The sequence below is a fragment of the Clupea harengus genome, chromosome 7 (assembly GCF_900700415.2).
Source record: "Clupea harengus chromosome 7, Ch_v2.0.2, whole genome shotgun sequence".
Classification (NCBI taxonomy): domain Eukaryota; kingdom Metazoa; phylum Chordata; class Actinopteri; order Clupeiformes; family Clupeidae; genus Clupea; species Clupea harengus.
The window spans coordinates 193585-219721 of NC_045158.1; the positions used below are offsets into that span (position 1 = coordinate 193585).

A 26137-nucleotide genomic window follows, 5' to 3' on the forward strand; every position below is an offset into this window, starting at 1 on the left:
AGCTTTCGTCTTCTTGAGGTGATGCAAAAGTATCAGCAGTAAAAGCAGCTCAGAAAAAAAAAAAAAAAAAAAATCACCACCATGACCATGACACAAACTGTTCCTATTCACTTCATAATAAATGTTCTGTACTATAACACCTGATCAATCATTATACATTCTTAAATCTTTCTCTATTGAACAGTAGTAACACTGTATGGAAAAGGGATTTTGGCGTTGGCAATGATTGCCTGGCCTTGACTGTCAGAGCTGCTCCCACTAGCCACCCAAAGCTATTCACTATGAAGTTTTGTGCCACAGGTATGAAACCCTATGCGATGAAATGATAGCTTTACAGCACAACGTCACCAAATAAAACAACAAATAAATCAGTTAGCAAACCAGGTAGCTTTTTGCACCATACCCAAAACTCACCTCTTCTGACTGGCTTTCTGAACTGGACATCAGACTCTCATGGCTGTTGCCCTCTTCCACATCATTAGTCCTCACAAGGCACAGCTCTTCTTCACTGCAGCGTCTTACCCGCTCATAGCCCTGTAGGCAAGACAAGACTGTGTATCAGGCCAACACTGTGCATACTCTGCTCACTCACCAACTCTGTGAACATTAGCAGTACAAAAATACAAAAAACAATCTCATATGTTACTATATCTGAATAATTGCACTTGCACAAACATTCAGATGAACACAAACCTGATACATATGGAGATGGTTTCTGCCTTTATGGAGCCAGTAAAGATACAATGGTTTTCCCAAAAGGAGGACGGGCACAGACAGAAAGGCAATGACCAGTAAGAACACTTGCACACCAGCCTAAAACACAAGAACGGGAATTAATGATGTCAAATGTGTCCCACATATATCCCACAACAAACATCAGAGAGATTAGAGGTATTGGATTAATGCACGACTACAAAATAAAAAGAGTTTACTGCAAAGTAAAAAAAAAAAAAAAGATGCTGACAAGACTGCCACTGACTAACACAGAATAGTTTTGACAAGAATTCCTAAAATAGCTAAAATATAGTTTTGAAAACAAAGGTTCATACCTTCCCTTTTCAATAATTCGAATCGTTCATTCAGATATTACAAACTCCCCAATGAGAAAGAGGACCCAACACTGAGGCGACTGGAGCAAAAGGACAAACTCCCCAATGAGAAAGGGCACCGAAGCAGGTGAGCAACACCTCTGAAAGTGCCCTGTGGTATTTGGCACCAAGATGTTGCCAGTGTGTGAATGTGCGGAGGGGGCTGTCAACACGTTTGTTATGGGGGAAATGGTTCCCCTTAGCACCCAAAAAAAGAGTTCAACTTTCAACACTTTCAATTAACAAGGTGCCTCAAAATAACATTAGCCTACACAACATACGCATATCTCTTCCTCTTTAATTCTACATAGTTGGTGAGGCAATTCCACTGATTGATGACATGACATTGATGATGACATGCAAAAGTGTGTGAACCCTTGGTCTATGTGTATACTGCAATTAGCGTGGAGATTTCTGTACAGAGAGGCAAAGGATTGGGAGGGGGGGCCACAAAAGAAAATGACCCCTCAGTTACCTTCTGCCACCACAACAGGGGGATACAAAATGAACTGCCATTTATATGTCCATATGAAAGGAATAGCTAGAAGTTTTTATGCTTATGCTAAAATATCAGGGAAAGTCAGAATCTGAAAGCCTGAATCTACCTCCTGACTCCAGAGGATTAAATATGTCATACAACTGTTGAACAAACATTGGCTGTACAGAAGCCAAAATACAAATAATAATAATAATAATAATAATAATATTAAATAGTTTCTAGGGCTAAATTAGTCCTTGACCCAGAGTCTCAGTGAAGATCTGTTTGACATGTCTTATGTCTTTGGGACTTCTCACCTGTCCTGAATAAAGAGGCTGGACCGTGTCCCCTTGCATTAGGAACATGTTGATAAAGTGGATGAGGATGCTGGGTGCAGTCCTAGAGTCCTTAGCAGAGAACGCCAGCCATTTGTAAATGATCATGAAGACTAGGTACCCAAATACACATAATAGGAAGAGGAGCTCAGGGATGAACATCAAATACACATTGAAGGGTTTTCTGAAATGCCTGGGAAAACAACCAACAGAGAACAAAACCAGATTTAGACAATGTATTAATTGTGTTTACATCAGATACAGTTCGACTCAAAATGATTCAACCCCTTTTACCCTCAAGACATTATTGTGATTTGTGGAGGATTAAATGAACATATTTCTTAAGGCCCTAGTGAACAGTCCAAAAACATTTGAGTCTCATATTTAAGTGATTTTGAGAACATTAAGTTGTGTTACTAATAGGGCTGTGAAATGATTACAATTTTGTATCAAATTAAATCACAGGTTTCTGTGGATTAATCACATATTACCAATTTTCTCAGTATATTTTTGTGAGAACAAAAAGATTTGACAAAAGACGGATATATACATTTAACATGTTTTCTTTTTTTATTCATAAATTAAAAACAATGGTGCTGCATCTCAGCAGTTCTTTAGCAGTCATCTTTGCTATTCCATATGGAACATTAATATAATCTTCATTCTAAACAGAATTCGGGCTTCTTGGCCATTGTATGGTTGAATACATTTTTTTTCTTTTCTTTTTAAATCAAACAGAAATTATTTGGGCTTCTTAGCCATTGTTTTTATAGGATGGTTGAAAATGTTTCTCTTTTTTGTCAAACAACCATTAACCACACCATGACACAATCTAATGCCTCTAAAGGCCCTAGTGGTCGTTTTGTCTTCAATTGCCCAATTGCTTGCAACTGTTTGGAACTATTCTGCACATGCCTCTGCAAAGTGGCGCTCTTCTGTTTTCATGAACGACTTTAACTTCCATTCGTTGGTGATTAGATGTGCAGTTACACCCAGGTAGTTATCTTTACTCACAGAGGTCCAGTGATCCCCTGTCAGCGTCACATGTTTCGTAGCAGCCAAGTCATTTTCCTTTTTTTTCTTTTCAGCTTCATACAGCTCGTGGATTTTTGTCATTATTGTGCGTCTTTGCGGTGCTTTGATGCTCGCAAAACTTCGATGAACCCCTCGTCCTCAACAATATTAAATCGGTCTACAGCTTTTTGCAATCCATTTGGCAACAGTGCTAATCAACTTGTGACAGGCAGATTTACTCAGGGGCCTACGTTGTTAAGTGAGGGTGGTTTGACGCATTCCACTTGAACTCCCCTCGCCGACCAACGCATTTGCTACGGTGAAACGATAACGTCTTCCCGTAGAGTGTACATATCACTTTGGTTTTATTGAATGTTCCATCTTTGTTTTTTTTAAACACGAACTTCCCATCCAGAAAGCCCTCAGGTTCATCAGAATTATCCATGCTGTTTGTTTGTTTGGATAGCAGCTGCCGTCTGACTGCATTAGAAACGGCGACGAGTGCAGATTGAGCGGAATTGTGGGTATATTGGAAGCTCATTCTGCGCATGAGTTAAATGCGTGAAAAAAAAAATAACGCATTAATCCTGTAATTTAATCATAACGCGTTAACGCGTTATTTTTCACAGCTATAGTTACTAATAAAATAAATCAAAATATTTCCAGATTACTAGGTAGCGTATCTCCCTTGTACTCCGTGCCTTGTTGTGAATTGCATGTGAAAATAATTTATGCTATTTGCTAGTCTGTGCACATAATCTGGCTGTGAAATTACATGAAATTTCCGCCAACATAAACTTCTGCATCTATCTCCACACACTCATTACTCTGGTCTGAATTAAAGTCCTTTCAAAGTCCTTATTGTGTAGACAGGGAACAGGCATCACATGACCGTAGAGCGTATGTTTCGCAATTGACAGTAACTTGCTTGTGGAACAAAGCAGCTACGAGCAATCATGTTTTGAAAACACATCAGATTCAAGTTTCAATCATTGGTCATTTCTTCATCCATTTTCACACCTCTGTGTCGTAGCTGAATAAGTCGCAGGTGTATATAGCAAAAAGAACAGCAGGGACTCACCCTTTCAGATGATGCTAGTTGTGAATCTGTACAACTAAGTATGGTAGAGTAATCTGGTTTTGAAACCGTAGCAAAGGTCAGTGTCGTTGAATAATACTATTTTACATACAGACACATATGTTTTCAAACTGCCAAGTCACAGTGTCCTATCATCATGATTGTGATCTCACCAGATTAGAGACAATCTTGCCTATACGTATCGGAAAAGATATCCTCCCTGACTCAAGTCACACTTTTCCACTTAATATTTCCGTGAGCGAACTGTGGATAACTGAAACCACAGAGACGGGGCCTGCTGTATTATCAGTGATTTGATTGGGTCATACTGTATCAATCTACTGTATTCTCCTCATTGATTGGTTGATTGGGTCATACTGTATCAATCTACTGTATTCTCCTCATTGATTGGTTGATTGGGTCCTACTGTATCAATCTACTGTATTATCAGTGATTTGATTGGTTGATTGGGTCTTACTGTATCAATCTACTGTATTATCAGTGATTTGATTGGCTCCTACTGAATCAATCTACTGTATTATCAGTGATTTGATTGGTTGATTGGGTCCTTCTGTATCAATCCACTGTATTATCAGTGATTTGATTGGTTGATTGGGTCATACTGTATCAATCTACTGTATTATCAGTGATTTGATTGGGTCCTGCTGTATCAATCTACTGAATTCTCAGTGATTTGATTGGTTGATTGGGTCTTACTGTATCAATCTACTGTATTCTCCTCATTGCTTGGTTGATTGGGTCTTACTGTATCAATCTACTGTATTATCAGTGATTTGATTGGGTCCTAATGTATCAATCTACTGTATTCTCCTCAGTGATTTGATTGGTCCTAATGTATCAATCTACTGTATTCTCCTCATTGATTGGTTGATTGGGTCCTACTGTATCAATCTACTGTATTATCCTCGTTGATTGGGTCATACTGTATCAATCTACTGTATTATCAGTGATTTGATTAGTTGATTGGGTCTTACTGTATCAATCTACTGTATTATCAGTGATTTGATTGGGTCCCACTGTATCAATCTACTGTATTATCAATGCTGTTGTTTTAAATGATTCTGATTTAATTTTTTTACTTTGTTATTTTTATTTTATACTTAATTTCTGAGTTGTTTAATGTGTGTTTTATTTCATTTATTTTGTCTGTTTTGTTTTGTTATGGTTTGTTTATTTATTGTTCTTCTGTACTATGTACCCTCAATCAGGGCATTGCTGCAAAAGAGCCCTGTGCTCAGTCAATTCTCCCTGAATAAACAATGATGATGAATTATCATTGAATTGTTTGCAAATCACCAGAATGTCTTGAGAGCTAAGCGGGTTCAACCATTTTGAGTTTAGCTCTGTGTGTAAATGAAGCACTGAAATGCTCCAAATCCCCTATAGGTACACAGTTACTTACAGATGGTTGAAGACCCCAAGGACGACCCCGAAGCTCATGTGAATGATTCCCAGAATCACAGACATTTTCATCTTATAAGAGTTCAAGAAAGTGAGACGATTTGATGCTATGTTCCATATCTGAAAAGCAAGATGAGACACAAACACTTCTTAGTTGAACAGTTACTAAATGGAGCATCTGCTCCCACTGGTAATGTTAATATCAATATATATATATATAATAAAATAAATAAAAATAAAATTGAATTGAATATATAACAAATACTGAGGAAATTCCGGCACTCACTGGATCAATGCCAAAAGGATAAGGCCCACTGAAGACACCCATGACATTGGGATCAAGAGTGTGCACGCCAGCTTTGCGTATTGCTTCGTGCCTGAAGTGTGGGAGATAATGTGAGAAGTTAGAGAAAAAGAGAAAATCTTCTTCAACTTAGGCTACCTTTCAACCTGAGTAGTGCAACTATTTGTTTTCTGGAGTTTTGAGAATAACACGGTTGTGTAAAATATTGTAGAGAATGTGAAATATTAACTGAGCTGGGTTAAAGATGCAAGATTCTCAAAGATGTTTTTGCATTCTGAGAATGTATAAAAAGAAAAAGACTATTATTTTACAGGTCATTGGTTTTCTGAATTCTGATAAAAATGATTGCCATCTTGGTATCAATTCCTATCAAACCCAGGAAAATCTCAAGGCATTTCCAAATGTTTGAACCCATTGTGTACGTAGTGTGTATGAGTAAATGTTAAAGTCTTTATTAGAAACATCAGAACAAAAGACTTTTGGCCACATTGGCTGAGTGGGTCATTACTAAAATATGATAGCCACATCTTTTTTTTTTTTAGCAAAGCATTTTAGACAGACAGTTTTAATAACCCTGACATAGGAATGTTAAAATACTCTTCTGGAGAACTGAACAGTCTCCACATGTCAATCAGGACTCTATACAGCTTTTCCATGAGTCACTCTTAATCTCTTAGCATACTCTAGCATCCTGCCAGTCAGCTGTGTCCACATCCATTGCCAAGTTTTGGGTTGCTCCGTTTCCTATTTAGTTCAAGATTTAAGCTTTTGATTCCCTGAATCGACCGGCCCTTACTAACCTTCGGCCAATAGTTTTGTGTATGAACCTTTGTAATGGTACCAGCACCAACTAGGATTCCTACTCTGATTTCTTTTGTTTGTAACTGAACCATTTCAGTCTATTGCCTTTGCCAAGACCTGCCATATGCAGCGTTATTTTTGAACACCTTTTTCAGTAGTACCGCACCACCTATTAGTCTGTAAATTGGAACTCACGTCCAGTTACCGTGGGTGAACATGGCCTTCACACTCCAGCTAGAGCCAAAGATGTTGAGGGACTTGGAGAAGCAATCATTGTAGATAAGTCCCGTGTACACCGAAAACAGTCCCATCAGTAGAATGAGGTAGCGGCCCTCAAAGAACGTGTTCCAGATCTATGGGAATATGTGATTTGTTATTGTTGTTGTTATTGTTATTGTTGTTGTTATTGTTATTGTTGTCCTAACTCTCAATGTTAAATCACTGGCGATAAAGATTCAATTAGGATACAATGTCACACACACATTTGAGACATGAAGTGGTGCAACATTATACATTATCTTATTTCAATACATTCTTCAAACATTCATTTTGGACAGTGCACAAATCTCTTGCTGTCAAAGGTGGACCTAATCTAACTTATTTCAAAGTCAGAATATAGTGACTTTTCAAAGCTACATTAACCCCATGGAAAGGAAATTCCAACAATCAACATACAACAAGTACCTCATTTCTGGTGTGCTTCAATTTACGGTCATTTTCGTACAGCACCATCCACAGAGCAAAGCAGGCCATTATGGTGCCATGGCCCAGATCTCCAAACATCACAGCAAACAGAAAGGGAAATGTGATGATGGTGTACGGAGCTGCAGCAAAGAAATGGCAGAAGTAAGTAATGTTATTACTTTTTTTACCCCCCTAGAACTTACAATGTTAGACAATTGTGGAAGGAGTTGCATAAAACGGTTTTGAGAAATATAGAGAGAGACAGAAACAGGATGGGACTGGCTATTCTCGGGAACCTGGAAAGTGGTCCCGACGAGTGTGCGTCATTTTTGGTATTGTGTTGCTGATGTGTGCAACTTGTCTTATTCCCCTGCTTAGAAGAATGGTAAGCCAAGTAACAGGGCTACCTACAAATGGTTCAATATACAACGGTCTATAAACAAGATTAATCTGAAGAGCAATGGGAGTATGTATGGTATTAGGAAATATGTTATGTGGAAACTGAGACGTATCTGAATGTTGAAATGTTGCAATGTACCCAAGGGTTAAAGGCAAAATTCTTGACTCCACATGGTCTGTGGTGCTATTGCCAGAAACGAGAAGAAGTGTGGTATTTTCTAGGGGATTTGTGAGAAAGAAGCCTGCTAACACTGTAACACTGTAAACCAGTGGAAATTGGATCTGAAAATGTTTTAAGCGTTTTGTATGAACAAGAGGGTGGAAGTGTAATGGAAAATGTATGTTTTATGTACACACAAAACCCCTCTGTGTGTTTGTTTTGGTTAAAACGTGGCGTGTTTTCTGTACTGAAATATTCCGGAGGAGAGATGAGGAGTTTAGGACTCTGGGTTTCCTGCACTAAACAATGGAATATATGTATCCTTAGTTTCTTTTTATTTTACATTTACATTTAGTCATTTAGCAGACGCTTTTGTCCAAAGCGACGTACAAGGGAGAGAACAGTCAAGCTAAGAGCAATAAAAACATGGTGTAACAATAAATACTACTTTACATGAGAATTAGAAAACAACGACCTAGAAAAAAGGAAAAAGAAGTGCAGGAATGTAACTGCTGAAGTGCAAGTTAGGCGCTAGTCAGGTGCCAGTTAGGAAGGGAGGTGCTCTCTGAAGAGTTCGGTCTTCAAAAGCTTCTTGAAGGTAGAGAGGGACGCCCCTGCTCTGGTAGTACTAGGCAGTTCGTTCCACCAACGTGGAACTACAAATGAGAATAGTCTGGATTGCCGTGCTTGCACAGACAGCAGTGCCAAACGACGCTCTCTGTCTCTTGAAGATCTAGTGTAAGCAATATGCATCTCATATTAGCACCTTTTCCACAAATGTGCGTCCTGTTTTGCATAGGACAAGACAATAAGGCACCCCGAGTGATCCTCATGTCCATGTTTTATAGAGCCAAGTCAAGGAGGCAGTAACACCTTCCTCCACACATACACGTGCTAACAGATGTTGAACCTAATTACCGTAATTTCCGGACTATTGAACAAATTATTCAGCCTCACCCACTGAATTTTTTTTTAATAATTATTTTTAACATGAATAAGCCGCACATGTCTATAAGCCGCAGGTGCCTACCGGTACATTGAAACAAATTTTACACAGGCTAAAATGAATATCAAAAGTAATACAATAGTGATGCATATTATTAGTTTTGCCAGTTACGATAAGTGCACTGTTGCTTTAAGAGAGCACAGTTGCAAGAGTCAATCAGAAGCTAGAACGTTAGATTGAAGACAGCGAGATAGAAGAAAGACGCTAGTTTGAAACCAGTGAGCTAAAGAACTTGAAAAGACTGGATTTGTATTGTTGTAAACTTTTTTTTAAATTGTTTTGAGTTGTGTTCTGTCTACGCCGGTAGACTGTGGTTATTTTTACATTAGTTAAGTTATTGAGAGATTCTGAGAAATCGCGTGGAGCTAAGCATCCATGCGGCTGCATCCATGCTAGCATCCTAGCTCCACAAAGCCACCGTAAACACAAAGCCACCGTATACAGTCACAGGTATCATAATCCATAAATTAGCCGCGTCATTGTTTAAGCCGCGAGGTTCAAAGCGTGGGGAAAAAGTAGCGGCTTATAGTCCGGAAATTACGGTAGGACTTTTCTGGTGAAACAACAGGTGTTGAGGCTATAAAAAGTCTGTGTGAGCTTCGGGATCTAGTCTCGCACTCCACACAAGGGAGCAGCACCTCCTTGTAAGCTAAATGAATCCTTTTGCTGTCGTGCTCTCATGTCTTTTGTTAAGAAAGGTTTTAGACTTCCATACATTTCCACTACATAATCGTAATAAAGCTTACTTACTTACTTAATTAATTAATTCATTCATTCATTCATTAAACCCACATAAACCTTGGAACTTGAATTGATGGGTAACAGAGGAGGTGTTTTTAAGAATTGTTTGCCTACTTTCCTGCGAAGTACGCAGTTATTACCAACCTAAAACGGTCACCACTACACAGTTCTTAGTTGAGTTGATGGGTAATAGTGGAGGTTTTTCTTAGTATTCAACTGTCGTTTATCTGTATTTACCTAGGGTAACCCAATAATATACTATAACTTACAATATTAGTAATTAGGGGAATGTAAAAGAAAGGGTTACTGATGAAACTATTTCGTCAGCTAATTAAGAATTACTGGAACCTTGAAGAGGGTAAAAGTCTCATCATACCCTTTCATACACCAGTATGAACCACAAGCCTTCTTCCCCAACAGGCAAAACAGGAAAAGCCCATTAAGGGCAAACTGACCTGGGTTGATTTCCCTGTAGTTGCCCACACCGTAGGCATCCACGATGTTCTGGAAGCCTGAAGTGATCTTGTTGGTCCTGATGAGAGTAGGTGGAGTGTCATTGCTGGGGATGCGGTTCACAAAGGATGGCACCGTGGCTCCACTCCTCCGCTGTGTTTAAAGGTGGACATTAGTTAGAAGAGAAAGAAATAAATGCTGAAATCCCATCTATGACCTTAAACCAGAAAACTGCAGTAGTCTTTGCATTCCACGTTAGCCAGAACAGGACAAACACCTTTATGCCATAAACTCGCATGGAACCCACTGGTGGGAACAATTAGCAGCAAACTAAAATGTACTGCAAGAAGCAATTAGACAAATAAATAAACAATAAACAAACAAACAAATAAATAAATAAATAAACAACACTCACCGAGCCTTCCTCCAGTGCCCTCCGCAGGGCTGGTAGGTCATTGACGGGGCACCAGATCTCTGCAATGAGGCACTTGTTGGTGACATCAAAGCTGCAGAGGTTTAGAATATGATAGATGGCCTTCATTTTCTTTACCTGGATCACCCAGGTATATACGGACTCAGACGCCTTGTTCAACACTTGGCGCAGGTAGTCCTCGGTCCGATGAAGAACCTGATTAAAGGGTTATTACAGACATTGGTCACTTCCAAAAAAAATATACTTTGTCAGAGTTCTGACCTTGCGCAGCAGTTTATTCAGAGCTTTCAGGTACATAAGACATTCTCTAGGACTAACATTCTCCAGCAACAATAGCGGTCAATCAAAGGTCAAGGAGGTCAGTGTGGTGTGATCAAGTTGAAAATGGCCAATCACAAACCGTCTACTGTCTGCCCCCGAATTGTCAGATGTCAGGTTGCTTCGCGCCAGCAGAATTCAACTTAGACAGCAACTTTGCAAATTGCCAAGCAGAAACTCTTACATTTCAATTACATTTAATTCAAATTGTGTCTAGGTGCTTAAGAGAGCTCAGAGCCTAAACCCCCCTGGAGCAAGCACTAAGGCTCAAGACAGAGAGGGAGGGGGGCAGAAGGGAAAAGAGGAGAGACGGAGAGGAGAGAATCAGGAGCAAGCAGGTGGATTCAGGAGGAGAAACCATATTAGCACACATGTGGCATATGAACGTGATGCATACATAACTCCAACCTGTACATTGTGTGGAGTGGAAGAGTTCCGACCAAGACTAGGGACACAACGAGACGCGTTGAGGTACAGTAGAAAGAACACAGTGAGAGAACTGGGAGTACTTACTGTGTGCAAATCCTGGATACGTGTTTTCAGCCCATCAATCACATCAGCTCTCTCTTCATTGCTATTGGGGTACGGGTATAGGTGACAATGATAGCTAAAAAAAATAAAATGAAATAAAAATTACACATAAGATCTGTTCACAGTTTGGTTTATTTGACTTAACAGACAATTATTTTTAAAACTGGTTACCAGTCACATATCTTCTTCACTTTCTGCCCTATCTGATCACCCCAGTAGGATATCAGAAAAACCACGCTCCTTGTCTCTTCACCCTAGAAATCAAGAGTCAAGTGTCAAGACAGAAACTATTTTGCATACTTTAGTGGACCCATTTCCCACAATTTATCATGGTGACACTTTAGAGGCAGAAGTAAAAATGATCCCAAGCTTTGATAATAGTCTCTGTGGTTATTTAGCAGTGGTACCGAATTAGGGTCCTGAAGGTATTCATCAATCTCTGAGTAACTGAGGATAGTGTAGCCTTTGCAGACCCTCCACAACATCCGTTCGAAGGCCTCAATTTTAACCCGCTGGATTAAGCCCGAGATGAAGCTGGAAATAAAAGGACGCGTAGTTTGATGTATATGTATTAAGAGTCCACGTCTTCACAATACACAATGACGCCCATTGGCACACAATCCATTTTGCACTGCTAAAAGCATTATCTGTGACTAACACCATCAGAAATCTCCATTCATGTTGTTAATATATTCATTAGAGTTAAAGACTCACCCGAGTTTGGCCCCAAGCCTCTGCATGCTGGTGTAATCCATGACGGATTCTTTCTCCAAGAAAGGGAACTCTTCATACTGGGTCTGAATAGACTCATACTAAACAAACAACAAGAATGCAAACACACACATCACAGAGTAAATACTCAAGAATAACAAGCCTATGTATACATCTCACCACAATAACAAGAATTCATTCAGAGCGTCAAATTCAAGAAGAGAGACCAGCATTAATCTAACTGAACATCCTGCCGGGATATCATTAGGGTTAGGATGGCGATTATTGAAGACTCTACTATTATTAGATTGTCATATTTGCATTTTCCATTTTAAGCACTTCATTTATAAAGCTAAAATGCCCTTCCTTGACACGTTTTACCTGAGCAAGCAGACAAAGGGTGTGGTCTGGTCTTTTAATACAAAGAGACTAAATCGGTAGAAATAAACATTGAGAAAATGTGAAACTGTTCTCAAAACATAACTCTAATTGTCGGTAACCAACATAAAAGGCAGAATTGCCTTATAAATGAAATCCTGTATTTATTTACGTATCTGTTAAGTTCATAAAAATAGACATTCCTGGAAAAATGGAAACTGCAGAATCTAAAAAGCTCTCTAGTAGTATTTATTTGTGCCATCTGTGTATGTGCACTAGCATTTTGGCATTGCAGGTTTTGGATGAGAAGATAACAGACATCGAGTGTAAAACTGTAAAACCAAAGCTTTTTCCATCCATCTCTGCAGCCACCATCCATTGTGGGCCTTCAAGTTTTACCGGGATTACGTCTTCCTCTCCTTTGTGAAACAAGTGTTTGTGTGTGTGTGAAACGGAGAGATGTTGTGATGTAAATACAGGGTTTCTTTGCTTTGAAATGCAAATATCCATCTTTGCCCAACTATGATTTTCTGCTTAAAAGAAAATTATGGTTTACTGAACATGGCTCAATGAACTTGTTTCCATTTGATTTTAAAAATGTTTGGTGATCGGATCACAAGAGGACAGTGCTAAATGCTACAAAGTGTGACCTACCACCAAGACACATTGTGATCCAAATCACTCAAACCACTTGGTGAAGTGGTGTGAGATTAATTTAACCACATATCTCTTGTAGTTTAAATGCTCATGCAGCCTGATGCGTAGGCAGTAATGAAATCTGGACACAAGTGGTCAATTAGACACCTTGAACACGCAGGATAGACACAGGTGTAAACGACGATGTGTCTTGGCTGTCCACTTGAGATCCATGACATTTTATTACAGGGCTCATATTGTACTCAGGGATGGTGTTTGAGAAAACAAACATTTTGTTCCACTTTCATACATGGATATGTGGATATTAGAAAAAAAAGTTGACTGTCTGCACACAAAAAGAGTATTGTCAAGTGCTGTCATCACACACATATATTATTGTTCTATTAATATCTGCTTAGTCATTTCTGGTGGGTTTGTTAACAGAATTAACCTGCCCATTGATATTGTGCTTTTGGCAACACAAAACTGACTTTCTTTTACTAAACTTGAGAGTATAAAAGTATGTTAAAAGATGTCTCCGACTCACTTGGAACATTTGTGATTATTTGTCTTACAACCCCAAATCAGACGGTATGTTATATTAAAATTAAAACTGAAAACAGTGATTTGTAAATTATCTTTGACCTGTATTACATTGAAAACAATACAACAGCACATTATTTGATGTTTTACCTCATGAATTTGATTTGAATAATTTTTCAAAATAAACACTTAATTAAATTTCACTTCTTGCAACATATTTCAAAAAAAGTTGAGACAGTAAAGCATCTACCACTTTGTAATGTTGCCATTCTTTTAACAAGACCTAAAAGACGTTTAGGGACTGAAAACACCGGGTGATGAAGCGTTTCAGGTGTAACTTTGTCCCATTCTTCCTGCAAACAAGTCTTAAGGTGTGCAACGGTACGGGGTCTTCATTGTCGCATTTTGCGTTTCAAAATGTGCCACACATTCTCTATTGGGGACAAGTCAGGATTGCAGGCAGGCCAGTCCAGCAACCGCACCCTTTTCTTCCCCTCCATGCCTTTGTAATGTCTGCAGAATGTGGTTTTGCATTGTCTTGTTGAAATATGCCTGGGTGTAGGGTTGGGCGATATGACGGTATATGCACCGGTAGAAATGTGTCTACCGATAGAGATTTGGCAATACCGTTTCAACCACGGTATACTCTTATTTTGAAATCCAATCGATTTATTTTTAGATAATGACCGCCGAACTATACATCATCCCGCTTATTATACGGTTACTTGCCAAAACGATAGAAGACATTCCTCCAAAATACCTCTAACGATTTTGTTGCCATTTTGTGATTTCCGCTTCAAAAAAATTGTTCTTCAGGCAAATGGAACTTTAAAGTTTTCGGTGTTGCGTAGCAACCTAATACTTGCTGACTTCAAGTTACAATGACTTTCCGTTACGTTTAATGACCGGACTACTTGCGGAATGATATGAAATATGTGAATTAGAAGCACAAAACCCGTTGCCAATGACAGCGGTCATAACCTTTTTGCAGCGGTGAATATAAAGAAATTACAGGCCTGCAAACGTTGGGGTGGTCCATTCGTCAACTGAACTTTTTTGAACATTCTGAAGAGCCGTATAATAGGGTGACCAGACGTTCTCTTTTGAATCCTTCCCAACAGTCGAGGATCACTCAACAAGTAGGCATGAAAGTCCTTGCAAGTCATGTGCACTTGCAAGTCACAAATTGTACTGGTATTGTACCAAAGGCTCATGTCCTCGTTTTGAGACCTAAAAATGGATCCTGCAGGGATTCCAAAATCCCGGGATTTTTTGAGGCAATTTTTACACAAGGACTTTCATGCCTACATGTTGAGTGATCCTTGATTGTTGGGAAAGATTCAATCTACTGAAAAATATGGACTGAAACGTGTCTAGTGCAATGGCCAACTTCTTAATTTTCTTATTTTAATGTGTGGCCATATAAAGATAATGTTTCTCATCATTATTGCTTTAACATATGGACAAACATTGAAAAGAAAGTGACACTTGAGTTATCTTCTGAAAGTACATTAAAAGAACCACTGAAAGCCACAGAAGCACTGGACTAAATGCCACAGAAATTTTTTTTTTTTTTTTACATGCACTTTGTTTTAATCTTACTATTTAAAGATTGAATGGAAAAGTTCAGTACAAAGTAGGCCTATACTGGCCACTATTGCTAAGGCCAATAGCCTATTGAGGCAGTATTGCTTCTGCACCTTAGTGTTCTTCAGGGTCAATAAATAAATGGTCATACTGTATAGCCTATGACATTTCGCCATCAGTAATCCTGAGCCCATGTGGTTATATCGCTTATAGATGAATGATGGTTCTTGATGCAGTGCCGTCTGAGGGATCAGAGATCACGGATATTCAGCTTAGGCTTCCTCCAGATTCCTCGAATCTTTAAATTATGTTACGCACCGTAGAGGGTGAAGTATCCAAATCCCTTCCTAACTTTCTTTGAGAAACATTGTTTGTAAACATTTCAATACATTTCTCACGCATTTGTTGGCAAACTGGGGATCCTCTGCCCATCTTTGCTCCTAAAGGACTAGGCCTTTCCTGGATGCTGCTTTTGTAACAAATCATGATTACAATGACCTGTTGACATCACCTGTTTCAAATCACATCATTATTTAATTATTCTACCTCATTACTACCCCTAAATTGCCCCCATTTCAACTTCTTTTGGAATGTGTTGGAGTGGATGTATGTTTACAAATTAAATGAAGTTGACCAGACATGGCATGAAATATCTTGTGTTCATACATTTATAATTCAATGCTTTTTTTTCTTTTTTGTGCGTTTTCCATACTGTCCAAACTTTTCCCGAGTTGGGTTTGTATTTGTGATGTAGTTTGCTTATGATCAGATGGGGGACTGAAGAATATTGGTGTTTTTTTATATACTTTGCAAGTAGTTGCAACTCATGTGAATCCTTCCCCTACAAGAATCCATCACAGTTGCGCCATGTTCATTCATTTTCAAATGGTCAGCCAGACTTTTCCTGTGTTCAGATTTTTAGCTCAAGAGCTCTTGAGATGTTGACATCTCAGTTACAGCCCCTCCTAAAGACAGAATTTCAAGAAATGTGCTGTGACGCCTCTTTTGATTGGCTATATATTATAAAGATATAATAGTGCAACATAGAGTAGTCTCACTCAATAAACTTAACTTTTCTCATTATATTAATATGATGCCGTATTACATTATATTATAAAAAAAGGGTTACACTCCACTATTCAGGCTGTGTCATTCTGTTTCAACTATAAAATAGTATAGAAAACTACATTTATTTCACAATTTGTCACCTGGCATTAATAACAAAAAGAAAACAGTTGGAGTGGCAATGGCTACAAATGCGATGGGGTCAGAGAGCTGCACAAAATAATCCTCGCTCAGTCTGGGAGTTGGCCAGGCCGTTTAGCAGCCAGATCTTTAACCAGATAACCACAGTGTCTTGATGGACAGCTGAGCAATATTAAAAATAACTGCATATATTATATTTAATGCATATATTATATTTAAAGCAGCACTAAGGAGTTTTTGGCTTGGAGCTCCCCCTAGCGCCGAAACCTGTTGAAATTTGCTTTCCTCGTTTATGACAAACTAGCGAGTCAACAACTTTGCTAACGCAGTCAAACATCAAGCCGCATCGCACTCTAAAGCCAGCCCCAATTCAGCACAGACTTAAGAGAGGATAGCTCTTGGAAATCTGAAACGGTTGACAAGCCAGTAATCACGAAACAAAAAAATGAGCACTGTCTAAAAACACGCTCCCTTTTATTTCCGCAATTGGCAATATCCTCTAATAAGGCTTAAGCTGCCATTGTTATAACTTCAGTCCAGGATGTTATGTTTTTGGTTCTGTTTGTCAGCACAGAGGGTTTTCCACTTCCATTAACACTGCAAGATAGGGCATTTATCCTGGCGGTGGTCTCAGCACCCCGAATGGCCTTCCAGTTAGACCCTGTATTGCATTCATGCCTACATGTCTATTTATTTACCTGCTTTTTGTAAGCAAAGTTGTGCTGGAACTTTGAAGCGTAGCCATATTTATAAAGGGTTAACTAACAGCTGCAGCAAGTTGATTGACATGAACAAGCAGCTAATTACTGTAACATGAATGCATTGGCACAGTAATGTCCAACCAAAAGAACATAATAAAATCGACCATAAACGCATTGTCTTTATGCACCTGCATTGTCATGGTCATGAGAAGCCATTCCTTCAACACCCTTACTTCTGGCAATTTGGGAGGACTGTTCAGGAAGAGTAGGGCTGAACGATTAGTTGCATTTGCGATTTAATCGCAATATGATAGAAAGCGATTTTCTAACCGCAACGTTCGCGATTAAAACCGTGATCTAAAAAAAATAAAATAAAATAATAATATTTTTTTTTCTTAAGATGGTAAATTTTGCACACAGTGTTTAAAAAGTGCATGTCTGACTTTGTTTAAATGACTTAAATACACAGTGGCAAAGCCACCGATTTGTTGTTCTTGATTCTGTAATGAGTAGTTAAATAAAAATGTAAATAGTGGGAAATAATATTTTACACTAAATGTATCTAATATTGTGTTGGTCATATTGAAATCATTCATTACGATTTGTTGGGAAAGAAATTAGGATAAAATAAAAAAAATCGCATATTAAATCGCAATCGCAATATTGGGGGAAAAATCGCAATTCGATTATTTCCCCAAATCGTTCAGCCCTAAGGAAGAGCCATAATGGCAGTAGATGTTGAGTTGAAGAGTTTGCTGGGGCTATCAGTAACACAGAGGAGCAACGGCTACAAACCACGCGACGTATAAATGGATAAACCATTGGGAACAAACCTCTGTGTTCCGCTGTGCAAAATTCATTGTGATGTGCAGCATGTGGGTGTACTCTGTAAGTTCCAGAAGATTCTTCTGTAGTTTTTCTTTATTCCTGGCCACTTCACTCAACTCAGACTCGAGTCTCTGCAGTTGCTCCTAAAAACACAGGCAAAAAGAGAAGTTAATCAGCTTACAGAACGCAACATTAACATCAAAGTGTTCTTATATGAGGTAAAGATATCCTGAAATAATTACATACATCTGGATATTACATACATTATTTATCACTTTTGTTACTTCACTCCGCAATATGGACCATTCATATACTGATTCAGATTTTTGATTTGTATTGAAACAAAACAAAGCTGTACAAGCTGTTCCTTGTACATGATACCCTTAGATGCCCTCATAACCCTATGAGCACAGTGTTTACCCACTAAACTGGTCTTGTTTGTATCATGTATTTACCACCGGATGTCTGTATATATATATTATGTACATCTACCAAATGCATGCTGTGCACAACACTTGTTGTTTCCCTTCCCCCTCTGCCACACAACCCTCCCCCCATCCCCCCCTTCCTATCTTCACCCGGCCGACCTCAAGCAGATGCGTCCCCCCTTATGTGCCGTGGTTCTGCTTAAGGTTCCTTCCTGACTAATAGGGAGTTTTTTCTTGCCCGTGTTGCAATTATGCTTGCTTTAAGGGGGTTCAGGCTCTGGGCTCTGTAAAGCACCTTGAGACAATTGTATTGTTATGGCGCTATATAAATAAAATTGAATAAGGAAACATGGCATTAAAGCAGCACTAAGGAGTTTTTGGCTTGGAGCTCCCCCTAGCGGCGAAACCTGTTGAAATTTGCTTGCCTCGTTTATGACAAACTAGCGAGTCAACAACTTTGCTAACACAGTCAAACATCAAGCAAGTGCAAGACAAGACAAAGCAGGACAGCAAATAAACTACTTACTAATCCAGCAGAAAGATGGCTAGCTCTGAATCGAAATCGCTACCCGATCCTAGTCGGGCATGTTCAGACACAAAGGATCGGGTGGCTCCAGAAATCCTACAGACCGCGGTAATTTCCCTACAGACCCCCGATGGCAATGGCGGTCATTCTCCATATTAAAAGTAATTGTAGCGGCACAATTTTTTTCAAGCTGTTATTTTAAGGTAGAATTGTTACATAGTGTTACTTTAACGTTCATTGCTATGCTGATGACACTCAACTTTACCTTTCCATGAAACATGATAAAAATGGACATCTACCCAAGACAGAAGCCTGCCTACAAGATCTAACAACTTCCTGCTCCTTAACTCAGATAAAACTGATGTTATGCTTGTAGGCCCTAAACAATTGAGAATCACACTACCGAGCCATCTACCCACACTTGATGGCATCTCATTAACATCCAACATTAGTATCAAAAACCTTTGTGTAATTATCAACCAAGACCTTCTTCTTGACTCGCACATAAAAGAGATCTCAGACATAATTTTTTTATCTATGCAATATTGCTAAAATTTGAAAAGTCCTATCCCTCCAAGATGCAGAAAAACGAATCCACGCTTTCATTACGTAGCGACTAGATTACTGCAATGCACTCTTGTCTGGATGTAGGAACAACCCAATAAAGAGCCTCCAGCTTATACAGAACGCTGCTGCTCGCACAATCACTAGAACTAAAAAGTATGAACATATCTCACCTGTACTTGCCTCTGCATTGGCTCCTTGTCAAAAGTAGAATTTATTTCAAAGTACCCCTTCTATCATACAAAGCCCTAAACGGCTTGGCTCCAAATAACCTCAAGGAATTAGTTGTCCCCTATTGCCCACCAAGATCACTTCGTTCCCAGAGTACAGGTCTCCTTGCAATTCCAAGAATATCAAAACATAGGAGGCAGTGCCTTCAGCTATCAAGCCCCTCTCCTCTGGAATAATCTTCCTGCCTCCGTCCGAGATGCAGACACCCTTTCCATATTCAAATCGAGACATTCCTCTTTAGTGCATCCCATAGTCATGAATAATTGTGTCAAAAACCTGTCACCTGTCGCAACCTTCCTCATTTCTTCTTGCTGGCCATGTCGTAGTGTTTAGCAGGAGTGGGCTACAGACAGTGCACGTTGTACTGTGAAGGAGGGCCTTTACGGATCCCTAGAACAGCCTATTGTGCGCCACTATTGCCCCCCTTGCTATCCTAACTCAAATCTGCATGCACCATGACAGCCAACCATAACTAAACATAACTCCTCAAAACTAAACAAATAAGATTCCCTCTCGCTCTCCCTCTATATCCTATTGCTAATGCTTATATTGATACTGATAAAGTTGCCATATTACCTAAATGTAACTCCTTATCAAGATGTTCTCAGTCTTATAGCTTGACCTTTCCTCGCAAATGCTGATGGATGTGGAAACATTGTTCCTAATCACCATATCCATCAAGTACATCTACACATATTGGCAGCCGAGCTGTAGTCTGTCCACTCAATCTACTTGTAGAAAACCTCTGCCCACACGTACCAATCCCCACCATACTGTAATACACTTATTCTACCCCATACTCTATGCTAACATTTCCGTGCACTGTAAATCATTGCCACCAACGACATGTTTTTCTGTTCCTACTCTACGTACCCTTGTAATAGTAACCCTATGAGCACACTAAATACCCACTGTTCTGTATGCATCATACATATGATGTTTATATGTATTATGTATACATTCGCCACATGTATGCTGTGTACATTTGCCACTTGTACTAGCACAGCTTAAGGTTTCTACCTGATTAACTAGCATGCTCATCATGCTACATGTTTGATTTCTTTGGCTATGTTGCTGATTATTTTCCCTGCCCTTCAGTCCCTCCCCTTCTGCCACACGACCCCCCCCCCCCCTCTTTTTTTCTATCTCTACCGGGCCAGCCTCAAGCAGATGGGCCTCCCCTTATGTGCCACGGTTCTGCTTAAGGTTTCTTCCTGATAAACACAGAGTTTTGTTTCTGCCCGTCACCATTGTGCTGGCTTTGCAGGGGTCCAGGCGCTGGGCTCTGTAAAACGCCTTTAGATCATTTTATTGTCGTTGCGCTATATAAATAAAATGTAATTGAATTCAATTATGAAAGCTAAGACAAACAAACAGCGGTCAGTGTCAGTGTAGGGCCAATGATTTTCCGCGATAACGGAAAACGGACGGAATTCGCGGAATGTACCCTTTGAAACGGAATTGCAATTTTCAAACGGAAACACCATTTTGTGCATCAAAATCGCCCAAATTCCCCTGTATTTTGTCCTGCAAGACTGTATTTATTTCAAATAAGCACAACAACGATTGCAGGGATGAACAAACATTGAACAAAATGAAAACAAAAAAAAAACATTGAGAAAATGTCACGTCTGTGTTGAACTCCGCTCCGGCCACGCCCCCCTATTGAACGGTTGACGCTACAGTCACATTAATTCGCGCATCTTCCCAATCGCCTGCAAATAATGTTTTTTTAGTCTTCGGTTCTGTTGATGGCTGGCAAACAACAATCTTAGAAGGTTTGGGTCACTTGTGGCACATATTATTTACTCATTTTAAGCTATCAATCTATCTCAAGGTGAACAAAATGAGCCGAAACAAAATTCACCAAATGTGAAACGGAAAACTCATTTTTTTTAAACGGAAAATAATTGGCCCTATCAGTGGTCAATAGCAATCTCACTCACTGCTTTCTTTGTAACACTGTATTTTTTCCCCACTGGGCAGTTGGCTTGGGTTTGTGGTTCTATATATTGATTATAAGCAGAGGATAATGAATAAACATTGTACAATGTGATTATCTCTAAATAATGTTGTAGCAGAAAGACGTATCGTTACATCCATGTGATAAGAATACGAATTTATGTTCCAAAGAACCTCTAGGGCTCCCTTATGATGAACCTTTTTTCATACTCATATTTCTAGAAATTTAAGATATAAAACACCTTTGTTGTGTCACCTTACATTGATTACAAACTCTGACAACGAATAGACCTTCAAACTTCACCACGCCCCTCTGGCACAAAACATCCAAAGAATTCTTTGGGTAGAGAATATTGAATATCATGGGTGTATGTAGCCTGGATACCAGACAGAACTTAGCCCCGCCCACAAATGTTTTGGTTGGGAAGTTCGGTCTGGCATTACTCCATTGAAGAGAAATTATCTGCGGCTCGATATCTGCCGTACCAATCAAATTGTTAAGGCGGGCTTTATACGATGATGGACAGATGATCAACAGTAACGTAACCAACCACGTCACCAACACACGAGTTGAATTCGTTTTCAACAAACATGGCTGCCGCTGGAGAGCTGAAATGTATAGATTCGAGTCCATTTAGACATTGACAGTGCATTCATTTTGAAAGAGGAACAGAGAAACGCGATTAAGGCATTTGTCAATCGAAAAGATGTTTTTGCCTTCCTTCCTACGGGATCCGGTAAAAGTTTAATTTATCAGCTGGCCCTGTCACATACTACGTTGTTCTGATTGGTTGTAGGTAACCAATCGAGCGAAGAGGCATTTTTTCTCCTGGTTCGGTTGAAACACGCCCCATAATCACAGCCCAATGGAGCGATATCAGACTCATATTCTGACTAGAATTATGAGTATGACATCGTCAGGCTAGGGTGTATGCTCTCTCAAGACAATTCTAACCATTTGGCATCACAACAAAAAAAAACCTAGGGAGACCACTTCCACCTTGAGACAGACTAACAGTCAAATTAAGATGGTTAGCAATATACAGACCACCACTAACCTTTCTATGCAATTTAAAAGACAATTTTAATACACCATAAGTTGGCAAACACTAAACACATAATTTAAGATAAGGTTAAATATATAAGTGAGAATGAATGGTCTGAACTCACCATTATAGTCAAAGCCTGTTTAGGTAGGGGAGCAATTGGATTCACCTGCCCTTCAGGTAGCGGGATATCTGACTTCTTGATCTCCCTTAGTAGATATCCTGCAATGAAGGTAGAACAATAGTGAGACAGTCTGAATGTGAAGAATTTGTTTCCATTTCACCTTTTGATCAAAGATTTTTTGAAAAGGTTGTATTTTAGCAAGCTGCTGATTTCCTGTCTCAAGAGTAACTTGATGGATTGTATCTGCCTCTTTTGTCTGTGACTGAAGTACTGAAAGTTGCAAGAGATGCGGTCATCAGTTCTGATATTACTACACAAGTCACACTGGGAATTATGAAATCCTCTTCTCTACAATGTCCAATCTGAGCATCACTGGACATACATTCAATTCATCTTGACAGGGACAAGTGTCTAAATCTAACCCACCCCTCCAATGGTGTTTTTAAACCACTTAATTAGGTGAGATCATCCACATGCATGGGTTCTTCAAACACCGCTGACACAATTTTGGCTTGAATCTCAGCATACCTCGTTGACATCTCATTTTAGATGAGAGACTGTCACCTTAAGCTCAGTCTTGGCTCATCAAAATCTACCCCAAATAAAGCTCAAAGAAACTTGGGTGTCATTGATCTATGACCAACTTCATTTCTCTGAGCGTATGGCTTCCATCTCGAGGTCTTGACGATTCAGCCACTTTAATATTCGGAAGATCTGACCACCCTCTCACACAATATGCTACACAACTCCTTGTGTAGTCCCAGGTCATTTCTAGAATAGACTTATGCAACACTATTCTTGCAAGCATGCTTATTTGTGTGGTGAAACCGTTGCAGATGATTCAGAATGCAGCAGCACTTTTGTCTTTGGTCAGCCAAAGAGGACACATGTATCTCCTCTGGTTATTGACCTTTACTGGCTCCCTGTAGCTGCTAAAATGACATGTATATCTCTGCCTTGATACTGATCGAGAGTTCATACTGGCTCCCTGTAGCTGCTAAAATTACATGTATATCTCTGCCTTGTTACTGATCGAGAGTTCATACTGGCTCCCTGTAGCTGCTAAAATTACATGTATATCTCTGCCTTGTTACTGATCGAGAGTTCAATCCTCCAATCCACCAAACAACTCAAAACAAGTCAATACCAACAGGAGAATACACTGTTTAGCATTGGTAGAGAATTTTGGCAAATCTTACTTTGGCGCTACCCACATAATCAGCTGTGCTGCTCATCCCACATATGCATGAAGTTGGACATCATTGTAAAGGTAAATAAACAGGCTTTCCGACTAATTAGCATTGTAACAACAGAGCAATAATCGACCAAACATAAATCCCCCCCCCCCCCCCCCCCCCCCCGAGTTTATTATAGTACCTAAACTTGTGCAAAATTCAAACAAATAAATGTGACTTTGGAATAACTGTTTACATTTGGGGGACTCCTGGGGGTTAAGCAAAAAGGTTTCCACTTTAAACAGGAAGTAATGTGGCTTTCTTCTTGTCACTATCAATTTTAGATCAGATTACCGTTCTCTCTCTTACCTAAAATCCGTTCCATCTCTTCACACCTTTTAATCTCGGTTACAAATTTACGATGAAAGGAGTTCACACTTGGATTAAGCTGGAAAGAGAGTAAACTTTTATTTAGACAGATTCAAACATGAACTACAAATGGATTAAATTGTATCTGTGTGTGCTTATATGTATACTCAATGAAATATATACAAACGTTTAGGTAACCTTCACCAATTTACTCCATTTTAAGCAACCAAGTTAACTTAACAGAAAGATCACTTCTATTAATCTAAATAATTATTTTACGATATTTTTCTAAATATGGGTACGTCTGTTTGCACTTACATCTCTGAATTCTGCAAGTCCCAATTCACCTAGTTCACTGATGCAGTCATATGCAGATCCCGATTGCAAAAACAACTGGGCCAAGCACATCTCCTCGCTCCGAAACAAGCCCATGTTGAGTTCTTACTTGTTAGATGTCAACTAAGCTGTGAACGTTATCACGATTTGAAGTGCTCATTAGCCGAGCTTTATTCACCAGCTACTGTTATCTAAACATTGACGTTAACTGTACTTTAGGGATGAGTGAAAATAACAGCGTGCCAACTTGTCAGATTCCGGATGTTTCTCAAAATCACTGGCCACGCGTATCGCGTGACGCGTACTATGACTCTACCTGGTTCACTGGCTATACTTCCCGGTGAAAACTTTCCTTGTTTTTTACCTCGCTAGCTATGGCTAATGTTACTTTTCAATGGTGTCGGGACTACCCTTAGCGACTGGTTGTCAACCAATATAAGGGAACCTATTCAGAAATGACAAAAAACATTGTTTTAAAAAAATGGTGGTACGGTAACTTTTATCACCCGTTTTGGTACCCACATTCCTAGTTGACGTTGTCTGCTCAGCTAGCAATCACTGTTAACTTGGGAGTTTAGCATGAGTTTTGTGCTGACGTGTAAAAGACCCTGAATTAATGAAAGTTACAAGTTTTTTTCTTTTTGACCAAACAAGCGATTAATGACAAGCGTTTAATGTCGATAGCTACTAGTCTATAACGTAACGTTGTATAGCTTGTTAGCGTTACGTTAACTTTACAAACAGCAACGAAATAAGTTACAGCAACGTTAGCTAACCGGTCAAAATGCACTCCTTTAGTATAAATCTGTTCCGTGGTGAAAAGCCAACACGCGTTAGCATATTTCCATAAATTGGCTGTTCTAAACCCCAAACATTACGCCAAAGAACTGAACCAGAAATGTTTCCTGTAGCTGCGTGCAACCAGCGTTAAACTACTGAAGCGGTGAGAAATTAGCCCAAACGCAGAAGGTCGCTTCCGGTATGCGCAGTGGTTACCATAGACATATATAGATCTATATACCAGCAGCGTTCAGTGAGCAACGATAGTCAAATGAGCTCGAGCGACTTCCGGTTATGATTTTTCAGAATAAAAGTCCCTTATTAGCCCCGTGTTTCTTAAACTGTCAGAAATATTAATTTCATAGTAACATCAAAATGGGTTAAAAACGATTCACTGATGTTACAAAAGTATGGTTTTCTTGTTTAAATATAATGAACACTGACTAAACAGGCAATATTGAAAATTTTGTTTTAAGAAAAAGTAAAACACACCACAATCTGAAGTTGGTTGAACATGTTCAGAACACTGTAAAGAAAAGATAAAATATGTTTAGCAGTCATTATTCTAGTCATTGACTGTGAAAAAACACTTGACACACAGATAACACAGATGAAAAAGGAATATCTCCAATGCCATGTGACACGTATCACACTTTGCTGATGAAACTAAAGATTGTGTCTCAATAAAAGTGGGGTGGAATATGTTCAGGACACTCCAAACATTAAATAAAATGTGTGAAGTAGTTGTGATTTACGTCCCC

At 39.2% G+C, this 26137-nt stretch overlaps 1 protein-coding gene across 2 annotated transcripts in view; it reads right to left on the minus strand.

Moving 5' to 3' along the window:
* Positions 1 to 25596, minus strand: part of atp6v0a2b (ATPase H+ transporting V0 subunit a2b) — a 40742-nt gene extending 15146 nt beyond the window's left edge. For both annotated transcript variants that reach the window (XM_031570042.2, XM_031570040.2), the window contains exons 1-17: positions 24579 to 25596; positions 24261 to 24339; positions 22717 to 22814; positions 17841 to 17978; positions 11960 to 12057; positions 11653 to 11779; positions 11417 to 11499; positions 11228 to 11321; positions 10379 to 10591; positions 9966 to 10116; positions 7205 to 7344; positions 6716 to 6873; positions 5702 to 5792; positions 5417 to 5535; positions 1884 to 2094; positions 694 to 813; positions 415 to 534 (exon numbers count right to left, since the gene is read on the minus strand). In XM_031570042.2, coding sequence (XP_031425902.1) covers positions 415 to 534; positions 694 to 813; positions 1884 to 2094; positions 5417 to 5535; positions 5702 to 5792; positions 6716 to 6873; positions 7205 to 7344; positions 9966 to 10116; positions 10379 to 10591; positions 11228 to 11321; positions 11417 to 11499; positions 11653 to 11779; positions 11960 to 12057; positions 17841 to 17978; positions 22717 to 22814; positions 24261 to 24339; positions 24579 to 24692 — 2154 coding nt within the window. In that variant the 5' untranslated portion in view covers positions 24693 to 25596. The remainder of the gene's footprint in view (positions 1 to 414; positions 535 to 693; positions 814 to 1883; positions 2095 to 5416; positions 5536 to 5701; positions 5793 to 6715; positions 6874 to 7204; positions 7345 to 9965; positions 10117 to 10378; positions 10592 to 11227; positions 11322 to 11416; positions 11500 to 11652; positions 11780 to 11959; positions 12058 to 17840; positions 17979 to 22716; positions 22815 to 24260; positions 24340 to 24578) is intronic.
* Positions 25597 to 26137: the final 541 nt, after the last annotated feature.